The 12,764-nt window shown below is 38.9% G+C and overlaps 1 protein-coding gene across 5 annotated transcripts in view; it reads right to left on the reverse strand.

The window, feature by feature from the left end:
• Nucleotides 1-12,764, reverse strand: part of LOC110840042 (uncharacterized) — a 36,212-nt gene that overhangs the window by 19,011 nt on the left and 4,437 nt on the right. The window contains exons 3-5 of one of the 5 annotated variants that reach the window (XM_087354399.1): nucleotides 3,686-3,854; nucleotides 2,875-3,080; nucleotides 1,450-1,575 (exon numbers count right to left, since the gene is read on the reverse strand). In XM_087354399.1, coding sequence (XP_087210525.1) covers nucleotides 1,450-1,575; nucleotides 2,875-3,080; nucleotides 3,686-3,749 — 396 coding nt within the window. In that variant the 5' untranslated portion in view covers nucleotides 3,750-3,854. Of the gene's footprint in view, nucleotides 1-1,449; nucleotides 1,576-2,874; nucleotides 3,081-3,685; nucleotides 3,855-10,183; nucleotides 10,824-12,195; nucleotides 12,400-12,764 lie in introns of those variants that run through there. The other 4 variants (XM_087354400.1, XM_087354398.1, XM_087354396.1 and 1 more) reach the window with 4 other exon arrangements.

Here is a 12,764-nt window from a genome sequence, read left to right on the forward strand (position 1 = left end):
CTGAACATTTCTTGGGGTCTATGGGTATATTAGGGGTAATATTTGTCAATGTAAAGATGGAATGTTAGCAATTAAATATTAATTAAATGAGAAAAGAATAAAATGACATACTGTTGATTTGTTTGACACACGAGAATCATGAACCGTATCTTGAAACTCATTCTGTCAAGTTAAGTAAGAACATGATGGCAGGTAGTGGTTGACAATGAACACTTGTTGCATTTGTGAAACAGACATCCTTGCATTTCGACTGTCGAGAAACAACTGATGGTGTCAGAAGCAGGTCACAACATGATATGTCCTGCATGGGCTCTCAAATAATCACAGCAATATTATATTTATTAATTCAACCAAACTAAAAAATTGCAACCATCAATAAATACCCTCGTATGGGTTGTGACATGTGCACTGAAAAATTTTCTGTGTGGAAGTAAGTACCTCTGTAAACTGAGTATCTGTATAAAATGGAGAAATGTTCAGGTCTCTATGGATTCCACTATAAGCAGGTTTTATTTCATCTGAACAGACTCAAAATTTAACAACGGTATTTCAAGGCAATTCTATTTGCATATGTCAACAGTCAGTGGCAGAATCCAGTCATAGCAATTACATAATGCTACAAGTTACGCTCTTGTGACACAGATCAATTATATTTTGGAATAAATGAGTAAAGCACTTGGATATTTAGTCCAACACATCTCACCCGCAGCAGTACCCACCCACAGTTCTGCTACGACAGTGAGACAACAGGATTATTATGAAAAATAGAAGGAAACGGGGAAAATATAAAATATGACCAGATAAGTAACGGAGTGGAATAAAATCTCCATTTTCCGAGTAGAAAATGGGTATAACAGAGGGCATGAGTCTTGGCATGGCCAGTACAGGTATGGGCACTATCACGGAAAGGGATTATTTTCTCTCTGAGCAAGTCAGGGTGTTTCATCTGGATGGCTTCATCCATATGCCACAGAGTTACGCAGTAGCAGTGTGTGTTCACTCCTGCACTATGGTCCAGAAACACAAGGAACAGAATGCCCCGTGCTTCTCAAAATGCTGTAACAATGTCTTTCTCTGCGCTTTGTCGGATGTTTATCAGTCATGTACAAACACATAAAAAAAACCTATTCCAGCTGCCTCACATTATGCTATTAATAATCATCAAATAAAAAAGTGATGTGCAAATTCTTATAATATAAACATCTGAAAGGACACAAAGTACCATAAAATGAATAAAATGGATGTGTTGTGTTATGTAATGTTAAGTTATATAATATATTATGACAAAATGAACAACTTATACAAACTTACAAAGTGGTAAATTAAAAAAAAAATTACAATAGACATTTGTCAGCATTAGATTCCCTGCACTACAAGACGAACGGGATTAAAACAGTTTTGCTTCACTGTTCCAAGAATGTTTGACAAATAATTTACACTGTGACTTACATCAGACTGTGAAGTCGAGCTGTTAGGGTATATCGATCCAGATGCTGATCTCGAACATGGGAAACAATTGCTGACTTTTGGATGCTCCCCTTCTTGCGGTACCGGACTCGGTCCAAAATAATGACCCTGAAGGCAGAACGTTGTCTTCAACTCAGTAAAATATCTTAGTAACACGAACAAAACAGACTTTAAATTTACAGGTTAATATCAGACGTATAATTAACAACCAAGGTTCAAGACAGTCCTTAAAACAGTGACAAAGAAAACAATACACTAGAGAAAATTTAAAATACCCAAAAAACCAGTCCAGACCACAAGCTAAATATTCAAGATTTTTGTCTTCTGGGTTGTTGCGCTGTGTAGTCTGGTAGAAGTTTACCAACGTTTCAGAGGTCATACTGCCTCTGTCATCAGGGTGATGACCTTGGCCCTGATGACGGAGGCAGTATGACCTCTGAAACGTTGGTGGACATCTACCAGACTACACGGCGCAAGAAACCAGTGACAGCAATCTTCATACTCACCGCTGTGAAAACATCAAATCTTACAAGCTAAATATTGACTATGAAATTCATATTTGTGAATAAATACATATTTCTTGAAATGTCAAAAATCATTCATATGAGGAAAACATGGCAATGAATGTTCTTATAAACTAAAATCCTGTTGGGTGATCAACCATGCCAAAGCTGGATTAAAAACGGATTTTTCCGAGAACTGCTCCGTCTCTATCACCAGCATCAATGTGAAGTGACCACATGCTATTGATGTAAAATCCAGTCTATCTTAATGCCTCTTCCTGATTGATGTGCTGGTTTATCAGAGCCTGAAGTCAATTTACGCAGTTACTCATCCCACTTTAGATCTCAGACTGTGTATTACTTAACCCACAGAATAATTTTCCATTTGTCAATCAGTTTATGTTACCGCCGAACCTGCTGTTCCTGGGGTTTGTCATCCACTGCGCCAGAGAGCTGTAAGAGTCTGATGATGGGCATTACATTTTATGCTAAATCTGAAACCTTCTTCCCTATTAAATTATTCAGATGTAATCTTATTTCTACTGCCTCCTTAATCAGACAATCAATGTAACCTGATACTTCGGCTGTTACTTTTGTCTCTTGGAATCTGATCCAATGGACTCGTTCATTGTTATGTCTTGGTATTGCAGATTTGTGTGTATTGTGTGTCTATCAACCCAATCAAATTGTATTGAACTGCAACCATCAATAAATGTTTTAATATGAGTTACATGGCTTTTGGATCACTCTATATTTTCAAATCAGATTGTTTCTATATATAACAGGTGCTATTTTTCATTTTTGAAATTATAATGTAGTTCATATAAAGTCCAATGAGCCACGTGGGTTCCATCTCACACATTTAAAATCTAGCCATTGCCATCCAACGACTTCCATCGCTAACCTCAACTTCACTGAGCTCTTCATCGTCCAAATTTTCCAGCAACTGATCTTCAGCGTCTTGAGCACGGCTCACCACGAAAGTACCCTTCGGATGTCTGCGTGGATGAGGAGAAGAGGGAGGGCGAGAACGAGGCCAGTAGTGGTTGCAGATTTTGTAACACACCAAGCTGCCTACTCCCAAAAGGAGAATCACGCCAGTTGCTTTGACTGTAACAAACAGCGATATCAGACTAATAAACAATGTCATGGAAAGCAAACATTTCAGCCATCCACAAAGAAATCCAAGACACAGCTTAGATAAGACTATCTGATATCATCAGCTGTTCAATATGAGTTTTATTTCTTTAAATTCGCAAAGATGAGAATAAAAATGCAGAGGGAAAGTAAGTAACCAATACAAGTGAGAACATTTATTCTATTCTTCACATTTCCATTCTTGTATACAAAAACAAGATTCTTCAGACTGTGGGAAAAATCTGAACTTAATTTCTGCTATTCCTTCCCAAAATCAAGGTCGTTCCAAAAGTAAGGTAAGAACAGGCACAGCACACGACGGACGTTCACAAACGGAAGTGTTTCCTGATAAATGTTGAGGAGATACTGACGCTTCTTTGAAAAAGTAAGAACATCATGCTAGGTCTTCGCATGTGCGCATTTCATATCGACCAAAACGGCAGCAGGACTGGAGAGTTGGACAAATACATAGTTCAGAAGTGTGATTCACTTTCTGCATATAAAGGGCAACACATCAATACAAACTCAAACAAGGGAGAATGCGTTATCATGCTCCATGACAATATGAAACCACATACAACTTGGCAGACCCCAAAATGGTTCCAACAGTATGGTTAAGAGGTGTCGCAACATCTTCCACATAGTCCTGACTCGACACTATTACACTTGAATCTCTTTGGAACCCTCAAACAGCATTTACTGGAGCAGCAGAGATGGTATGATTGCAGTTGGCCAACCTGGACCTGTCTGCGAAGGGCATCAACATAATATACTAAAATAATGTTATGATGTCTGCATATATGCAAGCAGTTATAGTTCTGTAGTAATAAACATAATGTCTACATATGTACCTTACTTTCAGAACATCTGTCATGTTTTCTGTGGTAGTAATAGTGTTCCTCTCACTGTTCATAAGGTGATGATGAAATTAATATACATTCTGAAGGACCTGGTAGCAGGATCAATGATGTTGAGGAATCAGGGCTGAACTGATTGAAAAGGAAAATATGTAAGAAAGAATGTGAGATTTGTGATTATCCCGCAGCGAAGATCTATCCATCTATTTTAATAATTTCTGCTGTATGAACATGGATGCAGTATATTCAATCAAAATGTCGGAAAATGAAATCTTTTATGTATGAAATGTTTCTCCTTACATATTTAATTCCACAATAACTAATACTGATGATTATCTTTCCATTTTAAAATATTTCAAATGCAAATCAGAGTAAATTAAAATCTTCATATTATTTTAATTTGAAAGCCTGAAGGGAAGATAGATCTTGGGAGACTTAGGTGCAGATAAGAGTATATATTAAAATAGATTTTAAATAAAAATGATATATGGACACAGACTTGATGGCTGTGGACACATACCAGTGTCACTTTCTTGACAACATGGTAACAAACCTTCAGATTCCTTAACAGTGGGAGAATTTATTAACCAGTTGAGCAATTATTAGCTTCTAAAGGACACTGTTCTATGGTACTGTGTTGTAAAATAACATGACAATACAGCACTGGACAAATAATATTAAAAGATAACACTTTTTTAAAGGGCAAGTTTTAGAGGAAATCTTATAGAAAACTTTCTGAAGCAACAGTTTACAGATTATTGGCAGAATTTCGTGGAAGGGAACAGAGTTACACAAAAAGAAAACCTGAGAAAAACACGTACTAACCAAAAAATCACTTGAAAATATAGATACTCGATTAGAAAGACTGAAATAGTATAATTACAAAAGGTGAAGGAATCACATATGAGTGGTGTGGGAACAAAATATGTCCTCAACCCACATATTTGATACTTTTAATCACTTTATTTTAACAGACCATCGATTTAGATTCCCATCAGAAAAATGATGTCCTGAGTCAAAAGGCCCTAATACCTTCTTGTAGCCAGAAATCAAGAAGTCACAATTAAACTTTCGTTCTACGTAACGTTGTGATTTCCAACTGGAAAACGCTTAGAAGTATCCAGAGAAACTGCGGGTTAGATATTTAGCAAAGGCGAAATACCTCGGCACGCATGCAGTTCAAATCCTTTTCAACAGTATTCACCCACTAGCACAGGGTTTTAATCGTAGCATATTAAATGAGGTGTTTTTGAATTGGCCTCACTTATAACCACGCGGCGCAGGAGTCGAAAAGAAACAGTGAACATGACCACACTTATGTAACCTCCGCTTTACTAGGTCAGTGTGTCGAATCAGCGAACATGCGCAGAAGACACCACCAGCCAGCAGACCTGCTACGCTTCCCTGTCACTAGGGAGGAGGAATATCCTCCTTCATATCATGCCACAATACGATATATTCTCGTTTAGACATCGATTTCAAGACTTGGAGCATGCAAGTGGGCGTGAAAATCGATGGGGCACTGGACTTGGCATTTCACTTTTCCCCAAAGGCTGCAATGACCTACGTGAACAGCGAGTCTATCCTCGAACCCCATCTGGAGACAGTGATCGATCCACCACTTGCAATTAAAACTCGAAAAACTTGTTCCATAATTTAAAGTACTTGAATTCCTGCAGAAGAAAAAAATCACTATTTTATGCCATCTATCAGTGACAGTTCATAATGTACACAAGTCAAATGCCTGCTTTGAAACACCCTGCAGCCATTTGCAGTGCAAGATATCTCGTCCAAACAGTTTTCAAGGGATAGTCTTATATCGCACGGTCCGATTTTCAATCAACATTTCCCGTAGGCTGATGGCCTGTCTGTATGTTGCGAGTAGTTTCGCACTGAATTTTCCCAACTTAACACTGGCTTCCCATGGAAAATTACAAGAGTCGAGGAAATATTAATTTTTCTCTGCTGTAGGGCCATCATTCTTAAAGAATGTCACAGAAAGAAACAAAATTTACATTTATATCAAAAGAAACCCAAATGCAAGCTACACGAGAAGGCAGACACAAGACAAATTCTCGAAAACCTGAAGATCGATATGAGAATGTGATCGAGAGAAAGTCGATTGCAACGATTCTATGAAAAGACAACCGCTGGGGCGACGTAACTGATGATGCAAACGTAGAATGCATGCGCGGCGCTGTTATTCTCTGATGACAGCGAAGGTCAAAATGGGATACGAACACATTGTGTAAACTACGAAACTAAACAACTTGTGTAGTAACAAAAATTAGTGTTATAAAGTTAAACATGATCAACAAATATCAATTTCTTCTCTATAATCAACATCCCCAAAACTAGAAACAAATGCCTAATATGGTAAAAAACGTTCTACAGATATTAATTAACATGCTTTATTGCGAATTATGTTGTTAATTATGCCATGTGACATAATAAAAGTAACATAATTTATTTAAATGATGTACTGTTTTTTTAAAATTTTTATGTGAGTTTTTAAATTCCCCAAATTAGGCTCCCTTACTCTGCCGAAAGGAATTAAAAATTTAGGTGGAACAAATACACACGTCTACAACATGATGTCAATAAGAATATGGTGCGAATTTATCGCACACATGACATAATAGGAGGACATTTACGAACTGGGGTAATTGAGAATTTTCATATGGAGTCAGAGACGCTAAAAACTTGTAGAAGATAAGAAAATGAATGTGTTCAATTCAGATACAAATCACAGAGGGATACGTTACGTCAGGAAATGAGAGAGTGAGGGCAAGAAGAGAAATGAGTGACGCAACACCCAACAGCTGATGGGATTGGCCGATGCCGGAAGCAAGTATGGGACCTTACTCGACGAAAGGAAGATGGCGTTAGTGTGCTGGAGTCACAGGCGGGACAGTACAGAGTTTACAGAAGACTGACGTCACGTGATGTTCCAACAGGAAGAAAGAGTAAAATTAAAACATAATGGACTAAGGGTTAGAGCGGGCCTGCCCAACCTTTTTTTGTTGTGCGGGCAACATGAAGTTTAATACATAAAATGTGAACTGTGAGCTACTACTTCGATGCTATATTACCATATTTGGAACTTGTTAAAATAATCACTCAGTTATTCTACACTCTGGTTCATTCACACCTCTTAAAATAGAGGACTTGCGCTGATGACGGAGGGTTTATTTCCGTGCCTCGTCTATTGACAACGGCCACTTACATTTTGTCCGACACATGGGTTATAAAAACGGACAATGCCAAGTCCCAAATGTAGTAGACACTACAATTAACGTGACATGAAACGTATCTAAATTCCACTTTCATATATTATTTGAGGGACTGGGAGGTTAAACTGAACAAAAACATAAATCTAATACGGACAAGATAATAATTCTGAAATAAATTAAATATGGTGTATTGTAATAATTTGGGCTAAAATTTTGGACATCGTCCATCGTCTGCTGTTTCTCGTAACACGACGCTTCGGGCACTGGACTGTATGGTACCCCAAAGAGTAGAACCCCTTTTGTCCCCTTTATTTTACCTGATGACGGACAAAGATCCAGTCCCCGAAACGTCGTTTTATGGGAAACAACAGACTATGGATGATGTCCAAAATTTTAGCAAAACTAGTATAATAATTTATAATCTCCCGCCATTGCATGATCAGACTTGTAATAAATAAAATGTGGCTTAAGTCATCAATGTTCTTTGTCTTGTTAAAAATACCTGTATTCAGGGCAATCGGTCTGATGACGGAGGCAGCAAATACCTCTGAAACAGTGAGGGCTGGGAGAACACCTAAAACTATTTATCACTGTAAATACATTATACATTCTCCGGCAGATTTTATGTAACCCGTCCATGTTCCCCCGTACAAAGCAAGAATTATTAACAAAAAGATACGAGGAATTAATTCAAATTTTAACACACGCGAGTTTTAAAAATATTATAAACTAACGTTCCTCTGAAAAACTTTTTGACTGGTCTTAAGGAGGCGTTTTGAAAAGCGTAGACGTAAAAATGCCACTTCCATTTCAATTTACATATTCGTACACAACACCGCCTTTAAATAATCAGTAACAAAAACGAGATATCGAAGTAGGCTTAATGCTGAACATAACGTGACGAAACAGACTTCATAAACTTCAACCCCTTAATGGCCGACAAACAGATCCAGCCGTCGCATTGTCAAACACAAAATAAACTGTTTCGTAAAATATGAGATGGATTTAATTTAACTTTCTGCATATAGCAAATTAGAAATAAGTAATTACTTAATAATACAGCAAATGTATAATCCGTACACTAACTGTTTCAACATGCATCTTGTTACAAATTTTTATATCCAAATGCGCCTAACTTACTGTAACCTAACCTAAACCAGACGGGAACTCCGCCCCAACCGGGGGTCAGAGTCCCATATGCGTGCATCCGCCCTTCTTGGGATTCAGCCCCATCCAAAGGGTTCGCCCCACACGGGAATTTGTTCCCGGCGGTCGACCTGCTACACCCGGATCACGTACGACGCACAACCATGGATTTTGAATCAAAGAATTATTAAAAACTAATTTACTGTTAATATGTGTTGGGCAAGGCCGTGGTCTAGGCAACACGGAGTTTTCCTCCGTGGCATCCCAACAATTACTCCATTCACACACAGAAGAAGGCAATGGCAAACCACTTCTGGATCATCTGCCAAGAACGTATATGAACAGGTCCCAGTCCGAGAAAAGGATGGAAGGATCCTGTTCATATGGACCTGTCGTCAGACAGAACACTAAATAAATAAATATCACACTAACCGTAACTGAGTACGTTTTAAAAATTTGTTAAAGCATAACAATAAATTTATATTTTAAACTTGGAAGTACAAAATACTGACAATAGTAGCAGGAGTTACTGTTAGTAGTGGTGCTAGAAGGTACCTGTCCCCACTCCTTGCTACAAATTCGTATGGACTCTGTTTGTTGACAGTCTGTCACGAAAAGCAAACATAAACGTTTATTACGTAAGGCATGTGTCGCTTAATTCTTTCACAAGTTGTGATGAATGTAGTGTCTTTTGTCGGAAACAGTTTCCGTTGACAAACAAAAATTCATTAAAAGTAGTGCCCCTAAAAATGAACATACTGGCTACTTGGACGACCCGTTCTTCAAGTGTCTGAGCACTGCGGGTCCCAACTTTTCGTTGGCTTGATCTATAGACTCCTTGGACGAGGGATCAGCCCGTCGAAAGGCCTCTATCTGTACACAGGACAGCACAACACAGAAAAACATCCATGGCTTGAGTGGGATTCGAACCCACGGTCCCAGCGGCACAAGGCCCACGCCTCAGACCGCGCAGCCACTGCGGACACCCCCCCCCCCCCCAAATGAACATATCTGTTGCTATTCCATGTACTGCCCCCCCCCCCCCAAATATGCCGCTTGTAAGAAAAGGCTAAGAACCACCACTTTTAAAGTCTTCAAGTGGTACATCCCAATTAATAAACGAGTTTTAGAAGATTTATTCATTGCAGTATTAGCACAGGTTACTTTTAATTTCCAATTTTAACTGTCGATTGCATGTTTTTGTAATACGCGAATAGTAAATGCTGCTGAGTCTAATTCTTTGTTCAGTGCAAACGTCCTCAATACAAAGCATCATTCTGTGGCGACGTGGGGAGGTGTGTGTATATATACCAGTGCGTGCGTGCGTGCGTTCGTTGTGAGGATGTGCCCGGTAAAATAAAAGTCGAACGACGTGTTACAGTACAAAAATAGGGTAAACATGCTTTGTGTGAGACTGCTGGCCAGTTAGAGATTTAATGTAAACAGTCAAAAAAACTCTTAGATCAGCGTTCCACACTAAAAATAATTACGGACCCCCCCCCCCACTTATTACGCACAAACGTGGCATGACTTAAGTTTCTCCAATTCAATTCGGTGATGCACAGTAAATATTTACAAAATGAGGAGAAACAGAATCAGCCAATGAGGGCACTTGCTGTACCCCGACATCAAAGAAGACTTAAAAAATCCCACTCTAATGAAGAAACACTTTATTCTGTGTAAATGAAAGCGGATTTACCGTCTCAAAAACTTCTTAAGGATTTTGTCTGAAAACAGTAACAGTGACGAACACAAACCAAAAGTCACTATTACTGACGACGAAGTCTGTTTACATCACCTGCGGTCCTATGAAATGCAGATGTCTGTGTTTGTGCCTCACCTGACTCGAAGACGAGAGCCCAAGTTGACGATAAACGACAGATCTCAAAGCCGACACTACCCGTAAATGCTATCCAATCGACATCCAAGGGTGGCCCTGCCAGGGAACAAGTAGCAAATGCGTCAGCCTGGGGGAATCCACCCCCTCCTAATAATGATCCTTTCTCATGGCGACAATATACCGAGAACAGCAAACCACACCACTGAGGGTCCACACTAAATGAAATCATCTCAAACTGATTACTTTCCGTAAAACACTTAGCCTCCACAGGGCTGTCCTTCCACCACGAACTCTGCATTACAACTCCATCTTTAGACACTCATACACCTGTACAGTGCCCTACACCAGACCGAACTGAGTGAAACATCAGCTGGTGCAAAATGGCGTCTCACACCCACAGATCAATATGCTACCCCGGCCGGCCGGCCAATGCCATCAAGCCTAAAAATAAGGCATCGCGCATTCAGGAACCAAGATGCGTTTAATCAAGTGTCCAGAATCATGAAAAACAAACACGAGGGCAATTTAAAAATTCCGTTTCGAAAGTATTTTATATAAATTAATTCAGGCAACTCTCGGTTTACGAACGAGTTCTGTTCCAAGACGCTGTTCGTTATGTGTATCTTGCATTCCTGAGCTTTTACGATACGTATCGTATACGTTAGCAGCCATTTTAAAGCATTAAAACCATGTACTAAAACATCGAATGGGAGACCGCTGGGGAGACCTAGACGTAGATGGGAGGATGTCAGGCGGGATCTATGGGGACTGGATTTTGTTGGCCCAGGACAGGGTCCGGTGGAGGGCTTTGGGTAATTCGGTGATGAACCATCGGGTTCCCTTAGCCATCTATAGTTAGTTAGTTTATGTGTAAAATAATACTGATGACTACGTTTTGCTCATGAAAAAATGTTACAGTATTAAATATGCTTTATAGACAACAACAGCACAGTGTCCAATTGCTTTTGGTAAGTTCCAGACGCAAATTTTGAAACATACTTGAACAAAACGAAGTTTGGGTTTAAATTAATATTTGTGCGAATAAAATTTATGCAATAAAATACGATTGTGCCAAGAGTTGAACTCGCATATCTGACCTCGTCACACGTCTCAGAAAAGTCATCAATCAACATGCAGACAGAGTCGTGAATTTGCTTAACAGGTACCTGGCACCATAATTAACGGAAGACAGGGTAAAGTCACACACATATACAAGCACCAGGAAATTACATCACTTCCGGTTTCGGATTTGTGCGCCTGATTTTTGGCGCAGTGCACTTATTATTCTCAGTTTGTCTTAATGCCGGTAGATGGGCATAATGTCTGCAGTGTTTGAACAGCTGTTATGAAGGTCGTTGCAACACTGCGATGAATCGAGAGTGGTTGCAATCCCTTGTCAATTGTTCTCATTCAAGTAATCGATTCTTCCAAAAAGTAATCTGTATTAAATACTATTAAGTGGAAGTATCAAGAGAATGACCAGACTACAATAAATCTTACGGGTTTGTAAAACTAATATGTTACAACATTAAACCAAGTGAACCGAACTACGGGGAAAAACGTGAGACAAAACTTTCGCGACATAACCTTCAAAGATACTTCGTTGGCTTTTCCTCTAATATTCCCAATTACTCACAGTTCTCAAAACTCTTGCTTTGTTACCTCTGCGTCGCTACATAACCTGACAACCAGCGAACAAACTGAGTTTTCGTGATGTAGCTAAAAACTCATTTTGATTTATTTGTGGTTTCATTAAACTCAGACTTTTCCACAAATATTTCCACACCAAATTACACACACACACACACACACATTATATTGTATAAGAACCCACAGCATTACACCTATACGAATGCACAATGAATCGTTTTCGTAAATAAATTTTAACAGAGAAAAATACCATTTGTGATACAAAACACAAGATCAGAGATAAAACAAGAAAATTAAAATATACTTCTGAACTGCGACAATCCCCAACACCACTGCTTGTTTAATAAATTTTTATTACTTACATTCAGGATTATACTTTCTTAGACGTTTCATTTCACCTACAAGCGTTATCAGTACATCCTTAGATTATCACCATTAGATTGTGTAGTCTACCTTTCTGCTTGCAACGATACAATGAAAGTAATGCTCACAGCTATAACTTATCACTTAACTTTAAAATGGTTAAATAAACAAAGAAAATCCTAGTGCTCCACACTTGGTACTTTCATTGCGTCGCTAAGGATCTGTCAACATGGCCTTGAGCTTGGCGCACACAGTTCTTGCAACGATACACGAAATCTATTTGTTTTAAAACGTATAAAAATTATTATTATTTATACCACTAGTTTCTGTCCGTTCCGTGGACACGCCAAGCACTGAAGACAGCTAGGCCAACACAAAATAAGTATCGGTCAGTTGTCTCAGTAAGGTCCTCTAGCTTCGTAAAAAAACTAATGGCGTGCTAGGAAATGCTTCACAAAGCCCTCAGACTTGGGCTGGATTTTTCTTTAAGGTGGGTACCACCAGCGAACTCTGAACACAATAACAAGCCCTCCATAAAAGGAGAGAAATTTGAATGATGTCTTGGCAA

Source organism: Zootermopsis nevadensis, unplaced genomic scaffold (genome assembly GCF_977971745.1).
Source record: "Zootermopsis nevadensis isolate Lab colony 2312 unplaced genomic scaffold, Znev_1.0 Znev_ptg000023l, whole genome shotgun sequence".
Classification (NCBI taxonomy): Eukaryota; Metazoa; Arthropoda; class Insecta; order Blattodea; family Termopsidae; genus Zootermopsis; species Zootermopsis nevadensis.